We start from the raw sequence: 18,996 nt of genomic DNA, 5'->3' as shown, positions 1-18,996 counted from the left end.
TGGTTCAAAATTGCGAAAGGAGTACGACAAGGCTATATATTGTCTCCCTGCTTATTTAACTTATATGCAGAATTTATCATGCGAAAGGCTGGGCTGGATGAATCCCAAGCCGGAATTAAGATTGTCGGAAGAAATATCAACAAGGACAGATCGTGAAGCTGAGGCTCCAAGACTTTGGCCACCTCATGAGAAGAGAAGACTCCCTGGAAAAGCCCCTGATGTTGGGAAAGATGGAGAACACAAGGAGAAGGCGACGGCAGAGGACGAGATGGTGGGACAGTGTTCTCGAAGCTACCAGCATGAGTTTGACCAAACTGCGGGAGGCAGTGGAAGACAGAAGTGCCTGGCGTGCTCTGGTCCATGGGGTCATGAAGAGTCAGACACAACTAAACGACTAAACAACAACAACATTCATAGAAAGCCAAAGAGAAACTATCAGGGTCATACCAAGCTGATCTTACTCACTAGGGATGTTAAGTGCAGTGCAAAGTGGGAAGGAAATGTGTGTATTTCCAAAGCTACCCCATTGCTTCAGACTCAGATACTGAGTCTACTGCTGTTGCTGAAAGTGAGGTGAGTTCCACTGATACAGTGAAGGACGTGCGCCTGATGTGCAGATCTGAGACAGCTACCACCAGGTATGCTCGTGCGTTTGCTAACACAGCTGTTGCAGATTTAGCTGTGGCTAGTGGTTCGACACAGGTCTTGGAACCCGAAGTCTTGAAAGGGTACAGGGTTTGTCCTCTAAGGATAGAAAACCACGCCGAAAGGCTGTAAGGGTGGAAACAGTTTCCTCAGAGAGGAACGAGGCTAGGGTTTGAGTCCCGACGAAGCAAGGTGTGAAACTTCTTGATAGTCAGGAGAGCTATGATGCCAAGACTAGTCAGAAGTGCAAGATGGTAAGGCCCAAGGCCAGGCCAGTTGCGGGTAGTTCCAAGGGTGGAACGGGTGATATAGGGGTATACTGTGTGTATGACATCTGTATGGTTGTTGTAGTTACACTGATGATTACAACACGGTACACGAATCAGGGGAGAATGTTAGGATTCTTGCTCCGTGCTTGCAGTCACGGGATTGTTTTATGTCACATGACGGTGTATGTTTTCATTCCACATAGTGGGAAGTGACGGAGACAGGATGTTTGTATTACAGTGTTCCATGATGTGGGACTATTGTCCTTTGTTCTTTCTCAGTGTGGTGTAGTGGTTAAGAGTGGTAGACTCCTAATCTGGGGAACCGGGTTCACGTCTCCGCTCCTCCACATGCAGCTGCTGGGTGACCTTGGGCCAGTCACACTTCTTTGAAGTCTCTCAGCCCCACTCACCTCACAGAGTGTTTGTTGTGGGGGAGGAAGGGAAAGGAGAATGTTAGCCGCTTTGAGACTCCTTAAAGGGAGTGAAAGGCGGGATATCAAATCCAAACTCTTCTTCTTCTTCTCTCTTTCCTGTCTGATGAGAAAGAGGAAGGCGCTGAGTCAGAATGCTCCGAGTGTTTTTTATGTAAATAAAGTAGTTTAGCCAAAATGCTGTGCTACTGAGTTTGTTAAGCAGTGTGATGGCCTGGGATTCGGACTCAGAAGCTGAACCTGAGGAATCCCAGCCTGCACAGGAGTCCCCGCCTCCAGGACCAGCTGAGCCAGGGCTGGGGCTTGAGCCTGAAAGGTTCTCACCTGTGCCGGATCCTCAGGTGCAGGCACCAGCTGAGTCTGCTCTGGCTCCGGAGGTGATGGAGGACCCATTGCCTGCAGGTGCTCCACTCTCAGCCCCGTCAGGGGAAGGTGAGGTTGCCTCTGGGTCCGGTAACCCTCCAGCCTCTCCTGAGCTGCAGAGGCTCAGGGCAGAGAGGCGGAGGGAACTAAGTTCTCGAAGGGGTGCAGGCCAGGAGAGGCGAGTCACCTGTGGACCGGGGCCGCCCTATGCCTCGGGGCAGATAAAAGCCAGCCAGCCCAGTCCCAGGTTGCAGGAGCAACATTGTTGGTAACAGTTCTTGCCAGCAGCCTGTCCTGCTCTTCTGCCAGAGTTCCTGACCTCACCCGACTCCCTGCCTTGACCCCGCTTCAGCTTTGACGGACAGCCTCCATACCGCACCCTCGACCTTGGACTGGACTCGAACCTCGCCACACGGTAACCCCCCGGGACCAGCACAAGCAAACTGCTAACACTCTGCTGTTCCTAAGCGTGCTAATGCCTTTTGGTATCGGTCGCTGTGATGTTCGGCTGGTGAAAGCTTTTGAAGCTCCCGAACAACTGATCAGGAGGGAGAGAACATGCCAGTTGGGCATGTGTCTCTATCGGAGTCCTACTTGCATGTAGGATGATCCTGACACCCCTGACAGTTAAGTCCAGTCGTGAACAACTTTGGGGTTGTGGCGCTCATCTCGCTTTACTGGCCGAGGGAGCCAACGTTTGTCCGCAGAGTTTTTCCGGGTCATGTGGCCAGCATGACTAAGCCGCTTCTGGTGAAACCAGAGCAGCGCACAGAAACACTGTTTACCTTTCCGCTGGAGCGGTACCTATTTATCTACTTGCACTTTGACGTGCTTTCGAACTGCTATGATGGCAGGAGCAGGGACCGAGCAACAGGAGCTCAACCCATCTCAAGGATTTGAACCGCCAACCTTCCAATCGGCAAGTTGGGTGGTAATTCAACTAAATTATGCTAGTGGAAAGATTAGCACTCGTGCAAGGCACTCACCCTCCTTCCTCCCGATGCAACATGTGCCAGCCAACCTCTGTTCCATTCTTAAGGACTCTGTTCTGGTTTTGATCTTTTTTATTTTGTGGTGGTTGCTGCTTTTAAAATCAAGCGGTGTATAAATTTTATGAACTAAAGTAAAAGACAATGTTGATGATGCCTGCTTGACCCCAGTACGCATTGCCAAGCTGGGGAATTGTGTTGCAAAATGGAGGGAAGTGCACATTTTGAAGGCTTTGGGTACGTCTGCCTTCCAATGACCAGCTATACTTCTTGGCCCATCCTCCAAACTTAGCTGGGGGGTTGTGCTCCACCCCCCCGTTTCATTCCCTGCAGGATCCAATGGGATGACATTAGGGGAATCCCTGCTCGCCCCCCCCATGAGATGGGATAGGTTAGGGGAAACCCTACTTTTATTTGCCAAGGGCCTGACTCCCCTCCCAAATTCGTCCCTGCAAACTCAGCTACATTTATTTATTTTATTTTTAATAGTTTGATAATAGTTTTCAGTTTTAATATTTAACATTTTAATATTTAATGCTGTATTCAATTGGGAGCTGCCCAGAGTGGCTGGGTAAACCCAACCAGATGGGTGAGGTATAAATAATAAATTATTATTATCATCATCATCATTAGATGGGCAAAGAAAAAGCGATTGATATGCATTGTATGTGCAATATAACATTGTGCCACTGGATGGTGCAGTGGAGTCCTGGTTTTCTCTACCTGTTTTCAGTGTTTGAATTTACAACACCTTTAACTGAAGCGCTTCTTTGATGTATCCAGACTCTAGATCCAGCCAGTTCAGAAACCATAATTCTGTGACCCCATGACTGACGGTGGTCGTCGGAGGGGGGTGGGGGTGGGTGGCAGAAAATGTTGACCCCGTGGGCGACAGCTGGGAGAAAAATTTTCCATTTGGGGAAAGGGATAAAAAGGAAAGAAGACCAAAGGGAGAACAATATCGTGGTTCTCAAATGATGGATAACATAGGTTACTACAGGAGAAATAAAATAAAATAATATTCCACAAGATAACAGTGGGAGAGACACCGAGCGGAGACCTTCGGAATAAAAAAAAAAATTAAATTATTTAATTAGGGGGGGGGAAATCTAACAGAAAAAACAGGGGGCACAAAAGAAACCAGCCAAACTGAAAGGGAGACCACCTAAGGAGATGCCAATATAGCAGAGATCCTGGTGGAATTAGGAAAAGATTTACAAAATAACACCAAAATGATGGACAAATTGACAACAGAAATCAAAACACTATCCAGGAAAACAAATGGTATGGAAAAACCAGTCCAAGCTTTGGAGGAAACAGTTAAGAGAAATAATAAAAATAATAATAATAATAATAATAATAATAATAATAATAATAATAATAATAATAATAATTTTATTTATATCCCGCCCTCCCCAGCCGAAGCCAGGCTCAGGGCGGCTAACAACAATAAAACAGTACAGCAGTACAACACAACACAACACTCTAAAATCATTCATTATAAAATTGACTCAAATCAAACCAATGGCAACCATTGGGCCAGAGCTCCGCGAAGATTGCCGAAGGAGGGAGTCAGGCTGTGCCCTGGCCAAAGAAAGAAGAGAACTGAGAGATAAAAAAGAATCAAGATAGAATGAAAACAGAGCTAGCCACAGTAAGAGAAACTCAGAAGGATATAATCAATAATATTGCACGTCTGGAATTAAAATAAAATGACACAACACTACGTTTGAGAGGCATTTCAGAACATCGGAATAAACAAATCAGAGTTAAAAGGAACCATGGAAAAAGAGGATAGGAAGTCAAGGAATGCTTTCTGATTTTTTGTTAATTATTTAAATTCTGGGGAAGGAAAGATTTTTCTTTGTTGTATCATTTTCAGCTCGTTTTTCCTGCTCCACAGAGTAGGACACAAACAAATGGATTCAAGTTTTGTTTTGTTTTTTAAAAAAACAAGACTGACTAAACATGTGGAAGAACTTTTTGACAGCAAGAGCTGTTAGTGGATTGGACTCCCTTGGAAGTGCTGGAATTTCCATCTATTGAGGTTTTCAAGTGAAGTTGGATGGTCATCTGTCATGGATGCTTCACTTGCTATGCCTGCATCACATGGGGTGGAATAGATTGCACCAGGGTTCACTTCCAGCTCCACAATTCTACAATTTTGTGATTCTCCCCTGTATGAGTTATTTGATGGGAAGTGAGAGAGGAGTTACGAGTGAAGCTCTTCCCACATTGCACACACTGATAGGGTTTCTCCCCTGTGCGAATTCTTTGATGAGATGTAAGAGAGAAGAAGAAGAAGAAGAGTTTGGATTTGATATCCCGCCTTTCACTCCCTTTAAGGAGTCTCAAAGCGGCTAACATTCTCCTTTCCCTTCCTCCCCCACAACAAACACTCTGTGAGGTGAGTGGGGCTGAGAGACTTCAAAGAAGTGTGACTGGCCCAAGGTCACCCAGCAGCTGCATGTGGAGGAGCGGAGACGGGAACCCGGTTTCCCAGATTACGAGACTACCGCTCTTAACCACTACACCACAGTGCTCTTCCTGAAGCTCTTTCCAAATTCAAAGCATTTATGTTGTTTCTCGCCTCTATAAATTCTTTGATGGGTATTCAGATGAACTCTCTGGATGTAACTCTTTCCACATTCCACACACTGATAGGGTTTCTCTCCTGTATGAATTCTTTGATGGAAAGTGAGAGAGGAGCTCTGAGTGAAGCTCTTTCCACATTCCACACACTGATAGGGTTTCTCCCCTGTATGAATTCTGTAATGGGAAATGAGATGGGAGCTATCAGTGAAGCTCTTTCCACATTCCATGCACTGATAGGGTTTCTCCCCTGTATGAATTCTTCTATGGTAAGTGAGACTGCTGCTGTGACTGAAGCTCTTTCCACATTCCATGCACTGATAGGGTTTCTCCCCTGTATGAATTCTTTGATGTTTAGTGAGATCGGAGCTCATACTGAAACTCTTTCCACATTCCACACACTGATAGGGTTTCTCCCCTGAATGAATTCTTTGATGGGAAGTGAGTTTGGAGCTATCAGTGAAGCTCTTTCCACATTCCACGCACTGATAGGGTTTCTCTCTTGTATGAATTTTCTGATGGAAAGTGAGAGAGGAGCTGTGAGTGAAGCTCTCTCCACATTCCACGCACTGATAGGGTTCATCCCCTGTATGAATTCTGTAATGGGAAATGAGATGGGAGCTATCAGTGAAGCTCTTTCCACATTCCATGCACTGATAGGGTTTCTCCCCTGTATGAATTCTTCGATGGTAAGTGAGACTGCTGCTGTGACTGAAGCTCTTTCCACATTCCATGCACTGATAGGGTTTCTCCCCTGTATGAATTCTCTGATGCCTAGTGAGATCGGAGCTCATACTGAAACTCTTTCCACATTCCACACACTGATAGGGTTTCTCCCCTGTATGAATTCTTTGATGTTTAGTGAGATCGGAGCTCATACTGAAACTCTTTCCACATTCCACGCACTGATAGGGTTTCTCTCTTGTATGAATTTTCTGATGGAAAGTGAGAGAGGAGCTGTGAGTGAAGCTCTCTCCACATTCCACGCACTGATAGGGTTTCTCCCCTGTATGAATTCTGTAATGGGAAATGAGATGGGAGCTATCAGTGAAGCTCTTTCCACATTCCATGCACTGATAGGGTTTCTCCCCTGTATGAATTCTTTGATGGTAAGTGAGACTGCTGCTGTGACTGAAGCTCTTTCCACATTCCATGCACTGATAGGGTTTCTCCCCTGTATGAATTCTCTGATGCCTAGTGAGATCATAGCTCTTCCTGAAGCTCTTTCCACATTCCATGCACTGATAGGGTTTCTCTCCTGTATGAATTCTGTGATGGGAAGTGAGATTACAGCTGCTACTAAAGCTCTTTCCACATTCAAAGCAATTATATGTTTTCTTCCCTGTATGAATTCTTTGATGGGAAGTGAGGCTGTGGCTGTGACCGAAGCTCTTTCCATATTCCACGCACTGATAGGGTTTCTCTCCTGTATGGGTTCTTTGATGGGAAGTGAGATGGGAGCTATAAGTGAAGCTCTTTCCACATTCCATACACTGATAGGGTTTCTCCCCTGTATGAATTCTTCGATGTGAAGTGAGAGAGGAGCTCGTACTGAATATCTTTCCACATTCCATGCACCGATAGGGTTTCTTTCGAAATAAATTTCTTTTATGGGAAGTGGAATGGGAGCTCTGACTGCAGCTCTTTCCACACTCCAATTTTTTACGTGCCTTCTCCACTCTGCAGATTGTGTTGTGTTCTTCTTTGTTCTTCCTTTCCAATTCATCACAATCTGCAATGGAGAGAAAAAGGGATTAGAGCCTCAGGAACAAATGGAGCCCCCAGTTGGGAAATAATGCTCACTAAATTTGTTGTAGAGAAGGCAGTTGGCTGTGTGTTTATTACCGTATTTTCCCCTCTATAACACACAGATTTTTTCTCCTAAAAAGGAAGGGGAAATGTCTGTGCGTGTTATTGAGCGAATGTGTGGTCCCTGGAGCCGAAAAAGCAGGCAAAAATCAAATCGCGCTTCACGGAGAAGGGAAACCTGAAAAGAGGAAGCGGCTGCTTTCCTGCATGCTGCCTCAGGGTCTTACTGCCCACCCTCCTCTGTTTCGTTGCTGTGTTTGCTGAAACGGAACAAAGAGCAGGGAAAGCCCCTCCCCTCCAGGCAAGCAGAGGGGAAAGCAGAGTGTCGTTCCTTCTAATTCCTCTCTGTGCTCCGGTGCTGCTGGGGGAGAGGGAGAGGGGGGGAGGGAGAGAGAGGGGGGAGGGAGAGAGAGAGGGGGAGGGAGAGAGGGAGAGAGGGGGGGGAGGGAGGGGAGAGAGAGAGAGAGAGAGAGAGAGATGGCTGGCTTGGGTGGGGGGAAACTTTTGCCTTTCTTTCCTCCCTCCCGTTAAATCCCTCTCCTGCATTCTTAGCCACCTGCTTCTCTGCACACCCCTCTCATGTCCCTTCTTTGTTTTTCCTTCGCTCCCCACTTAAAATGTGGTTACAAAGCATAGATCCACATGGATCCTCAGGATCTTTGCATTGGGTCACCCCAAATTCACCATCAGATCACATAGCATGTCCATGGCTACAGCCTGCACCAAAAAAATCACGCACCCACTGTTGCCTGGGGCTGCAATGGTGCAAAAACGTGGTTAAAAAGCATGGATCCACATGGATCCTCAGGATCTTTGCATTGGGTCACCCCAAATTCACCATCAGATCACATAGCATGTCCATGGCTACAGCCTGCACCAGAAAAATCATGCACCCACTGTTGCCTGGGGCTGCAATGGTGCAAAAACGTGGTTACAAAGCATGGATCCACAGGAATTCTCAGGATTTTTGCATTGGGTCACCCCAAATTCACCATCAGATCACATGTCTGTGACCACAGCATGAAGCACAAAAATGATACATCCACTTGTCAGGGAACTGCCATCGGAGAAACAGGAGGTGAAAGGGCTCACAGAGGCTGAGAGAGACTTATCAGCTGAGGAGGGAACCAGCAGGGGGAGAGGAGGAGCTCCAAGGGAAAGTGAGTCGGAGGGAGGGCTCAGAGACACTTCCAGCGAAAATAGTGGGGAGGTTTCAGGACCTCCCATAGGGACACCCACTCCTCGCTGGAAACTGTCACGCCGAGAGTCCAGAAGACGCGTTTCCGTTAAGGAACTTTTATGCTGGAAGAAGTTCCGTAAACGCCCACTGTCTGATTCTACAAGCGACTGACGGAGCCATGCTTAAGGAGCTCCGTCACAGACAGAGGTTTGTGGACTTAGCCAAACTCTGAGGGACTAGGACTTTATGCACAAGCAGCTCATCATCCCATCACAGCAATCAGACAGTCCCTGAAAGCAGCTTGTGCAGAGAGGCATCATGAGCAACCCAGCCGGAACCGGAGGAGCAGGAGGAGCTGGAGAGGGTCCAAGCCTGGAAGAAAGGTACCGGGTGTTGGAGGTCCAGCTAGCGCTGCAAACAGCGAGGCTAGAGGAAAGGAGGGCGCAGGATGCAGAAAAGGCAAAAGGCGCCCCACTAGCAAGAAAGATGCCAGGATTGGTGCAGAAGTTTGGGGGGGACCCCAGGAACTATCAAGCCTTTAGGACAGAGATGCAGTATGCTCTCAATCTGCAGTTTGACGACTTTCCCGACGAGGAATCGCGAGTGGCGTTTGTGGTTGGCCATCTCGAAGGGGGGGCGAGAGACTGGGTTAGACCCCTGATGGCAGGGAATAATGAAATGCTGAAGGACACGAGGAAGTTTTTTCGCGCCATGGACCTGATGTTTTCCAGCGAGATTGAGCAGGGAGTGGTGCGCAGACAGTTGATGGCTTGTAAACAAGGGAGCCGATCGGTTCGTGAGTACTGGACTGAGTTTACCATGCTGATACATAAATTGGGGTGGGACCTATCGGCGGAACCCATTCAAATGCTTTTCGAAGAGGGGCTTTCTTCGGCGGTGAAAGACGAACTTTCCTGGGCGCCCAGGGCGGAGTCTATGGACCAGCTGACCAAATCAGCGCTGACCATTGGAGCGCGCCAGGAGGCGAGAGCCTTGGAGAAGCGGGAAGGGAAAGGAGAGCGTTGGAGGGATTTCCGCATTCCAGAGATTCCGGAGCCAAATTTCCCGCCAGGAGAGCCGATGGAAATTGGAACAGCGCGCGCGCGCGCAGTTTCAAATCCCAGTGAAGGGCGGAAGAAGGAGGGGAAGAGCACCAAGAAATGTTATCTCTGCCAGCAGCCAGGTCACTTTGCCAGAGTCTGCCCGCAAAGAAAGGAATGGCAAGGGATGGCGGGAGCTGTTGGGGGAAAGGAGGAGGGAGTCCAGGAGCAAGTAAAAGCCAACGCCTGGCTGCCACCGTCAGGGCACAGCAGCCAGGGCAAGGAGCAGTAAAAGTGCCCACGCCGGAACCTCCAAGACCAGCCCTAGTGATAGAGGTGTTGCTAGAGCTGGCAAACGGACACCCACTAAAGACAAAGGCGCTATTGGACTCAGGCAGCTCCTGTAATTTTATGAGTAAGGAGTTTGCAGCTGAACACCAGATACAGACAATCCCTTTAAGCAACCCCCTGCAGGTGACCACGATCGATGGGAGGGAGCTGTTGGGAGGAGAAGTTAGCCTACAGACCGTCCCAATGGTTATGAGGGTTGCCAGGCACACCGAAAGGATAGCGTTCAATGTGGCCACCTTGGGAGGGGCTCCCATTATTTTGGGAATGAGCTGGCTAGCGTTGCATGATCCGCTAGTGGGCTGGCATCAGAGAGTGGTCTCCTTTGGGTCAGCACATTGCCTGGAACACTGCAAAGAGGGAAAGGCGCCGGAAGGGGCAAAAGCCTTTCTAGCAGGGACGGAAGTAACGGACAAAGGGAAGGTGCCCAAACAATACGCTGACCTGAGCAATGTCTTCAGCGAAAGGGAAGCAGATAAACTACCACCGCATAGAGCCTTTGACTGCCAAATCAATCTAGTCCCTGGGGCCCAGCTCCCAGTGGGCAAGCTGTACGCCATGTCAGACAGGGAAATGCAGGAGTTAAGGGAGTTTATTGATAAAAACCTGAAGAGAGGCTTCATCAGAGAGTCCAGAGCGGTGGGGGGCAGCCCAGTGTACCGAGACTTGTAGTGGACTTTAGGGCCCTAAATGCAGTGTCAGAACCAGTGGCTTTCCCCATGCCCAGAATTGATGACATTTTGACCAGGGTGAGGAAGGGAAAGATATTCACTAAACTGGACCTGAGAGGGGCATACAACCTGATACGGATAAGGAAAGGGGATGAATGGAAAACTACCATGTTCACCCCTTTGGGGGCTTTTGAATATTTAGTTATGCCCTTCGGATTACAATCAGGCTCAGCATGTTTTCAATCGTTCATGAACCACGTCCTGGGACCTCTGCTCTACAAGAATTGCGTGGCCTTCCTAGATGACGTGTTAATTGTGGGAATGTTCAGGGGTGCAGGAGAGGATATATTGTGAGATTATATCCTAATCCAACTTGTGCTAACAAGTTCCCAAAATATCAGCAGAGTTTATAAACATTCCCCTTTTAAGTTCGCAACGGTAACGTGTGCACAGGTTCGCTAGAACCTCTATAATAATTACTCTGGTAATTTCCCCTTTGTTCCCTCTTAAAATACAAGACACAACACAGTCTTTATAAAAGTATGAAAGAGTTTACTCACGTTCTGTTCACAATATGATCCCAGAAGGCAGACAGGCTTAAAAAGGTAAAATACATTTAGAATCTATCTTGTAGCAAGATAGTCCTTATCTCCTCTCTTGGCTGGGAGCCAAGAGAGCATCCTTAGATGTTTCCTCATCGAAGGAAGATGGCAGAGAGAGAGAGTGACTGCCTGCCTTGTGCTTTTGTCATTACCTGCACAGGTGAGGCCACACCCACCTCTGGTCACATGCGGAGGAAGTCCGTCCCCAGGAAGTTTACCTGCTTGCTAGACAGACATCCCTCCCCATGTTCTAACATGTACACTCTAGGAATGTTGTCATTGACTGCTCCTGTGTTTACATCCCACATTAATATATTCAGAGAATGAGGAGCAGCATGTAAAGGATGTCAGGGAAGTGCTGAGCCAACTGCAAGCAAACCAGCTGTGGGTGAAATTGGAGAAGTGTCAGTTTCACACCAAGGAGGTGGAATTCCTGGGGTACCGCTTGTCAGACAAGGGATTAGCCATGGATCCAGGCAAGGTCCAGGCGGTGCTGGAATGGAAGACACCGAAAACGAAAAAGGATGTGCAAAGATTCTTAGGGTTTGGGAACTTTTACCGTAAGTTCATCAAGAACTTTGCCCACTTAACGGCTCCCATCACGGACTGTCTCAGCAGCAAGAAGAAATTTGTTTGGACGGCGGAGGCGGAGCAAGCATTTGAGGAATTGAAAAGGGCATTCGCTTCGGAAGAACAGCTCCTGCATGTGGATTTACAAAAACCAATGAGAGTGGAAACTGATGCATCAGACCGGGCGGTGGGGGCGGTGCTTCTTCAGCCGGGGAAGAATAAGTCGGAGTGGAGACCGTGTGCCTTCTTCTCGCGTAAGCTAAACAAATCCAAGAGGAACTACACCGTATATGACCGAGAACTACTCGCCATTCACGAAGCGTTCCGGAGATGGAGACACTTACTAATTGGTGCACAACATAAGGTGCAAGTGTGTACGGACCACAAGAATTTGGAGTATTGGAGAACGGCACAAGTGCTCAACCAACGACAAATGAGGTGGGCCCAGGAGTTCTCCAAATTCCATTTTGAAATTTGGTATGTGCCAGGTCCAGAAAACGTCAGAGCGGACGCTCTCTCACGCAAACCTGAATATTTGGAGGGGGAGGGAGCGCCTGAAGAGAGACATATCATCCCAGAGGACCGCTGGGTGTGTGGGGCGGCCTGGGTGGGGCAAAGGGAACTGGTAGAGGGAACGGTGAATGATGAATACGCCCAGAATAAGCTCAGAGGTTTAAGGAGAGAGGGAGAAGACCCCGGAGGTTTTGAAGAAAGAAACGGGGCATTGTATTATAAAGGGGCACTATATATACCCGAAGGGGAATTGAGGGGGAGAGTACTCAAACAGCTGCACGACAATCCCACAGCGGGGCATTTTGGGCAACACAAGACCATGTGGTTGGTGACCAGGGAATTTTGGTGGCCCAAGGTGAGGGAGGATGTACGGGAGTATGTAAGAAGGTGTGACCAATGCCAGAGAGCCAAAGGAGAAAGGCGGGCGCCGGCGGGGTTATTAGAACCGTTACCCACACCAGAACGACCGTGGGAGGCGGTATCGATAGATTTTATGACTGATCTGCCGAAATCCCAGGGGAAAACCGCCATACTGGTCATAGTAGACCTGTTAACTAAGATGGGCCACTTTGTAGCTTGCTCACATGCAGTCACGGCGGAAGAGACAGCGAAATTGTTTGTAGAACATATTTTTAGGCTGCATGGCGCCCCCTTGAGGGTGGTCTCCGACAGAGGGAAACAGTTCACGTCCAGGTTCTGGAGGAAACTTATGAGCTTACTGCACGTAGAGGTCAATTTTTCGACTGCCAGGCACCCTGAGACCAATGGGCAGGCGGAGAGAGCAAACGGTATCCTCCAACAATACCTGAGGTGTTATGTCAATGACAGAGAGAACGATTGGGTCGAAAAGTTGGCGCTAGCGGAATTTGCCTACAATAATGCGGAGAATGTGTCCACCGGGATGAGCCCCTTTTGGGCTAATTATGGGTGCCACCCCAGGGCGTTTCCAGGGGGAGGAGGGGAGAGATGGAGTGTCCCGGCTGCCGAACATTTTGTAGAAGAAATGGAAGCGATCCATCGTCAACTCCAACTCAACTTAGAAAGGGCCAAAGAAGAATATAAGAGGCAGGCAGACAAGAGCAGAAGGGAAGGTGAAACCATTAGGGTGGGGAGTCAGGTGTGGCTGTCAACCCAAGGGTTGCCGTTCAAGGGGGGTTGCAAGAAATTGAGACCCCAAAGATTGGGACCATTTGAGGTCATTCAACAGGTCAACCCAGTGGCTTTCAGACTCCGGTTACCGAACCACATGAAACTGCACCCAGTATTCCACAGGTCATTACTGTCACCGTATAGGGGGGAAGGTGAAGGGGTCTCCACACGGGGGCCAGTCTTAGAAGAAAGGGAAAGCAGCAACCATGTGGCGGAGATCATCGACTCCAGGTGGAAGGGTAATCAGGTGGAGTATTTGGTCGCGTGGGAAGGGGAACCGGAGTCGGAAAACGCCTGGGTGACGGCAGAGGAGGTCAATGACGAGATCTTGATCGAAACGTTCCACCAAAGGTTCCCCAGGAAACCTCAGTCAGTAGCGAGGTTCCGGAGGGAGTACTTTGGCACCACCGACGAGGAGGAGGAACTGGAAGGATTCAGGGAATCGGAGTTGGAAGAAGGAATAGACTCCGATGAGGAGGAGTACTTAGAAACCGGAAACAGCAACCGGTGGAGGGAAGTGTTCGAAACTTCGGAAGATGAGGGAGGTTCTTTCAGGGGTTTTGCTCCCTCGCCTCCCGCAGAGGAGGGGAGGGGAGGTGGTGAAGGGGGCCCTGGAGGGGAGGTGGATGTCAGGGAACTGCCATCGGAGAAACAGGAGGTGAAAGGGCTCACAGAGGCTAAGAGACTTATCAGCTGAGGAGGGAACCAGCAGGGGGAGAGGAGGAGCTCCAAGGGAAAGTGAGTCGGAGGGAGGGCTCAGAGACACTTCCAGCGAAAATAGTGGGGAGGTTTCAGGACCTCCCATAGGGACACCCACTCCTCGCCGGAAACTGTCACGCCGAGAGTCCAGAAGACGCGTTTCCGTTAAGGAACTTTTATGCTGGAAGAAGTTCCGTAAACGCCCACTGTCTGATTCTACAAGCGACTGACGGAGCCATGCTTAAGGAGCTCCGTCACAGACAGAGGTTTGTGGACTTAGCCAAACTCTGAGGGACTAGGACTTTATGCACAAGCAGCTCATCATCCCATCACACCACTGTTTCATTCAGAATGTTTTTTCCCTTGTTTTCCTCCTCTAAAAACGATGTGCGTGTTATGGTCAGGTGCGTGTTATAGAGTGAAAAATACGGTACCTTTGTTATCTGTAATAACCCAATGTATTTATTATTGGATTCTAATTGATGGTTGAATGTTGCTTTGTTTGAAGTAAGCTACTCATTTTAAGATTTTTGTACTTTTTACTTTAGATTAGATTGTTGTTTTTATTACTGTTTCATGTTTATACCGTAGCACCTCAGGTTACGTAACCCTCTGGTTACGTAAACTTCAGCTTATTAAAGTGGCAAATCCATGCACATGCGCAGAACAGTGATCCTCGGGTTGCGAAAACCTCGGGATCTGGCCGGACCTCCGGAACGGATCCCATTCGCAACCAGAGGTACCACTGTATATGTGTTGGAAGCTTCCCAGATTGGCTGGAGCAACCCAGCCAGATGGTCAGTGTATACATAAAAATTATTATTATTGCTATTATTATCACTGCTAGTACTACCTGAGATTCAATCAGCCTGGCTCTTCTCTGGGGCAAATGTTGTTTGGCCCACTCATGGCATCCCCTCCATCTCCATTGTCAGTCGTCTCTTTGGTCAACCCAAGACTGACAGCAGCAAAAACAAAAACAGAAAACCTGACAGAAGCTACTTATCTTTTCTAACAACTCTGAAGCTGACATTTAAGATCCCTGGGCAGTTCAGATCAGCCCAACTGTGGTAGAGGGAGGCAGAACTGGAGGAAGATTGTTCACAGAAAAAACTGTAATTTACTATTTCTTGTGGGGGTGTTAGGTTCCCAGGTGTTGTAGGGGGCGTTGTGAAAATATATGAGGTTTGTCACATAGAGGTATTTCTTGAATTTCCTGGCAGATAGGACGATCCCACAGGGAGCCTTACCAAGAGAGGCCACGATCCCCTGATTCTCCTCCATGACGTCCTTATGCAGAGCTCTCTGGTCAGGATCCAGCAACGCCCACTCCTCATCCGTGAAACGAACAGCAACATCTTCAAAGCACACTGGACCCTAAAAGAAAAAGGCAAATGTCCTCCTCTGAGTCAGCAGAAATATGATCTGCTACACAATGCTCTGTGGTTTTCTTCCTGTTAATTGCTGTGTTATTTCAATAAGATTGCTTTGCTGCACATTTTAATTATGGGCACCTATTTTAATGCTTTAATTGTATTCTTTTATTCTGCATTTTAACTATGGGAATTCGTCTTTGTGCAAATAGGTGGTACTCCACCTTTTGGTTTTCAAATCATTCTGCCTACGCACGCATTCCAGTTTGCCGGATGGAAGGATCCACTTTCTCCTCTCCTCGTGAGTTGTTCTGTAGAGGTTCCCTTCCAATGCCCTAGAGCCAAATTCAAGGGGTTCATGGGGGCATGGAGAGGGAGATGAATCCTACTGGCTTTTACGATATGGATACAACGCAGCTGCAAACTGGCAGCTCGGTGTTTACATCACATGATGTGGCTAGCTATGGGAAAGAATGTTCCCGAGATTTCTCAAAGCTTTGTTCTCAGTGTAATATGAGACCTTCCTGTTGCATTTGTAAAGGAAGTTTGAGTCACTTGCTAGGAGGAGATTGAACTGATCGGACATGTTTTCTGTACAACTGAACAGTCAGAAATAAAAGGATGTAAATAGCTTTCTGACTATCTCCTTTCGCTTGCTGGTATGCAAGGATGGAGGGGGTGTGCATTTTCCACGCTGGGAAATGTCGCCTATCAAGATTTCCCTGGACTGCGGGGATACCAGCCAGAGGAGATCACCGGTAAGAAGCTCCGGGAGCTGGGAGAGAGGCCAGCTTCTCCCGAGGGGACTGGTTTGCCAACACTGGCAACATTCAGAAGGCTGGTATGACAGAGTTATACGGGCAGGAAATCCCACACTTCACAGCTGGAGTTTACTCTTTATTAGCAAGAACATAGACTTGGCTGAATTTCAGACCTTATGAGAACAACAACTCATTCCCTGAGTGTCTTCCTTAACTAAATCAGTTGCCGAGAGTGAAGGCCCCTGGCTCCCCACAGCTTTCCAAGTCCCCTCCTCTCTGGGGTTTCTGGCAAGCGATTGAACAGTGCGCCAGTGTGCAGTCTGCCTTTGCTCCTCCATTGTCAGACGTCTCCTGGCTCTGAGAGACAAGCAGGGAGGGGGGCTTCTGGCAGAAGGAGAGGGAGCCACCGGTGGCTCCTCCTTCTCCTGACTCACCTCTGCCTCTCAACCTCCCTCCTCCCACTCGCCTCCTTCCTCTTCTGCCTCTGATTCTGGACTGCATTCTGCCACAGAGTCTCCCAGCTCACCAAGCCCTGTTGCCCCTTCAGCTTCTGACACCTCCTCTTCCCAGGCTTCTCCCTCTTCTCCCTCTGACCGCCCATCCTTCCTCCACCTCCACTCCTTCGGCTCTGAGCCGTCTTCCCTTCCTGGTTCCCCGGCTGCTTCCTCCCACCACTCCTCTGTGCCCAACCAGTCCATGACATTGCTCCATCCCTCAGCCTCTGTTCCCACAAGGCAGCTTCCCCTGACCTGATCTGGTTCAACAGCCGCTGCTTCCCTTCTGCCCCCATGAAAAGATAAATATGGAGGTCTTGTTGGCTTCATTCTTTCATCTGCCTCATAGGAATCCAGGTCCATTTCTGCAAAACGATCCCTTTTCTGAAAGAAAAACAAGGATTCAAAACTAAATGAATGGTGAGAAATGTTAGAAAGAGAATGACAAAGACAGAATCTTTAAGGGTGTGAGATCTCATTCCCAGGTAAAGAATGGGCCAACAGTAGAGCATTATGGGATGTTCTCTGTCCTGTTTGGAGCCCCTTGGGAGTATCCAGAGGAAAGTCTCTCTCACCTGCTTTCTCTCTGCCTGCTTTCTCTCCTCTGCCTGACTCAGGAGGAAACCTTCGGCCAGCGACACCGCCTGGGAACTGGTCTCCGCTCCACAGTCCCTCACCCAGCTCTCCATCTCCGGTGGAAGGACAGCCAGGAACTGCTCCAAGATCACCAGGTCCAGCATCTCAGCTTTCGTGTGCCTTTCTGGCTTCAGCCACTGATGGTCAAGGTGGTAGAGTCGGCTGCAAATCTCTCGGGGTCCTTTGGCCTCCTGGAAGCAGAACTGCCTGAATTGCTGGCTCTGCACCTCTGAGCGGAGGGTGTCCTCCTCTACCAGGATCTTCTGCCCAGAGTTTTCCCAGAATCCCCCACTGCTCCCAGTTTGGATGGCATGGCCTCTTCCTGCTTCAGGGCCAGCTGTGTCTCGCTCATCCATCTGTGCTCTCAGGAAGCCTCTGAGAGATCGGAAGGAACCCTTTGGTCTTCTGCCAAGTTCTGTTTGTCTGAATGAGAAGCTCTAGCAAATTCTACAAAGCAAATACATTGTTCTGTTACAAAAGCTGTACAATATCAGGAGAAGAAAAAGGTTCCCTAAGCAAGCATGGATGAGTCTTGCTAGGAACCAGGGTAGGACTGCACCACAGCCCAGACTCTGAGCTATCTTTCAAAAAAGGAGGAGGAGGAGGAGGAGGAGAAGGAGGAGGAGATGTAGGCCTCTAGAAGGGAGATTGTGGAAACGTGGAGGCAAGCGAAGAGATTAATGCAAGGTGAATCAGCCTGGTTGCTCCTTCCTTCCAGTCAATGCATGAAGTCAGAACTGATTGTCAAAGGAGTCATTGGTGCCTCATGAAAAATAACTAGGTGTGTTGAGTCCGAATCTCTGAATAAATCTGAATAAATTTTTTTCTGGAAGGGGGGGCAGTAACCTCCTCCCCCCCCCCACAAAAGATCTAAAGGACGGAGACAGTTCCTGCGACCTTGCCCCTCCCTGGCAGGACCCCCTGCTCCCGGGGTCTGCCCCCCCCCCACGAGCCACCCTCCCCTCCTGCATCCCTGGGACCCCCCCTTCTCCCCACTGCACCCTCGGGGGGGGGGGGAGAGAGGAGACTCACCAGATCCCAGGAGAGGATTGCCCTTCCCAAAGGAGTAAGCAGCGTCTTTATACAAATGCAGAATATAGAGTATTGTAGTTGCAAACCTCGCGCAACCCCGTCCCTCCCTGGCAGGACCCCCTGCTCCCTGGGGCTCCCCCCCCACATGGGCCACCCTCCCCTGCTGCATCCCTGGGACCCCCCTTCTCCCCACTGCACCCTCTTGGGGGGGGAGGAAGAAGAGACTCACCAGATCCCCGTGGAAGAGAACAATGCAGCGTTTGCAATAGCAGAAAGCAAACCCCGCCCCCGCTTGCAGGAAGGGGAGGGAGGGGCTTTTCCTCTGGAGGACCTGGCCCCCCTTACTTCCTGTCCCCTCTAGGAATGCAGCTCGGTTCCCTTTAACCCTTGCAAAGCCGAGTCCACCCTGCTCAGTCCTCTCTGCCTTTTCTTTCCTGCATTGCACAATCCCAGAGATGCTCATTTGGAGGGGACGCTCTTGGTTGGTCTGTGATCCGCTCCCTCCCTTGGCCAGAAACTGGAGGAAGAGGTTGCAGGGAAAAGGGGTTTGCAGGAAGCAAGGAAGCTCATCCTAGAATGGGAGGGAGCCCTAATGGTCATCTATTCCAGCCCCCCTGCAAGGCAGGAATCTCAGCCAAAGCATCCACCCTCTGCTTAAAAACCTCCAAGGAAGGAGAGTCCGCCATCTCCCAAGGGATTCTGCTGCTCTTCCCGTCAGAAGAAAGTGCTTTCTGGTCCTCTGGGTCCCTTATTCTGGGTGCTCCGCTCTAGGGCAGGAGAAAACAAGCTGGCTCCCTCTTCCATGGGTCAGCCCTCCAGATATTGAGAGG

At 49.2% G+C, this 18,996-nt stretch overlaps 2 protein-coding genes across 2 annotated transcripts in view; both read right to left on the bottom strand.

Moving 5' to 3' along the window:
- LOC128412292 (zinc finger protein 420-like) overlaps positions 1–17,817 on the bottom strand; it is a 45,369-nt gene extending 27,552 nt beyond the window's left edge. The window contains exons 1-4 of the mRNA XM_053385197.1: positions 17,074–17,817; positions 16,754–16,882; positions 15,121–15,247; positions 5,240–7,021 (exon numbers count right to left, since the gene is read on the bottom strand). Coding sequence (XP_053241172.1) covers positions 5,240–7,021; positions 15,121–15,247; positions 16,754–16,882; positions 17,074–17,490 — 2,455 coding nt within the window. The 5' untranslated portion in view covers positions 17,491–17,817. The remainder of the gene's footprint in view (positions 1–5,239; positions 7,022–15,120; positions 15,248–16,753; positions 16,883–17,073) is intronic.
- Positions 1–18,469, bottom strand: part of LOC128412293 (zinc finger and SCAN domain-containing protein 12-like) — a 47,421-nt gene extending 28,952 nt beyond the window's left edge. The window contains exon 1 of the mRNA XM_053385198.1: positions 18,396–18,469. The gene's annotated coding sequence lies outside the window, so the exon portion shown is untranslated. The remainder of the gene's footprint in view (positions 1–18,395) is intronic.
- Positions 18,470–18,996: the final 527 nt, after the last annotated feature.

Source organism: Podarcis raffonei, chromosome 4, assembly GCF_027172205.1.
Source record: "Podarcis raffonei isolate rPodRaf1 chromosome 4, rPodRaf1.pri, whole genome shotgun sequence".
NCBI classification, from domain to species: domain Eukaryota; kingdom Metazoa; phylum Chordata; class Lepidosauria; order Squamata; family Lacertidae; genus Podarcis; species Podarcis raffonei.
This window is presented reverse-complemented; position numbering and strand designations above follow the sequence as displayed.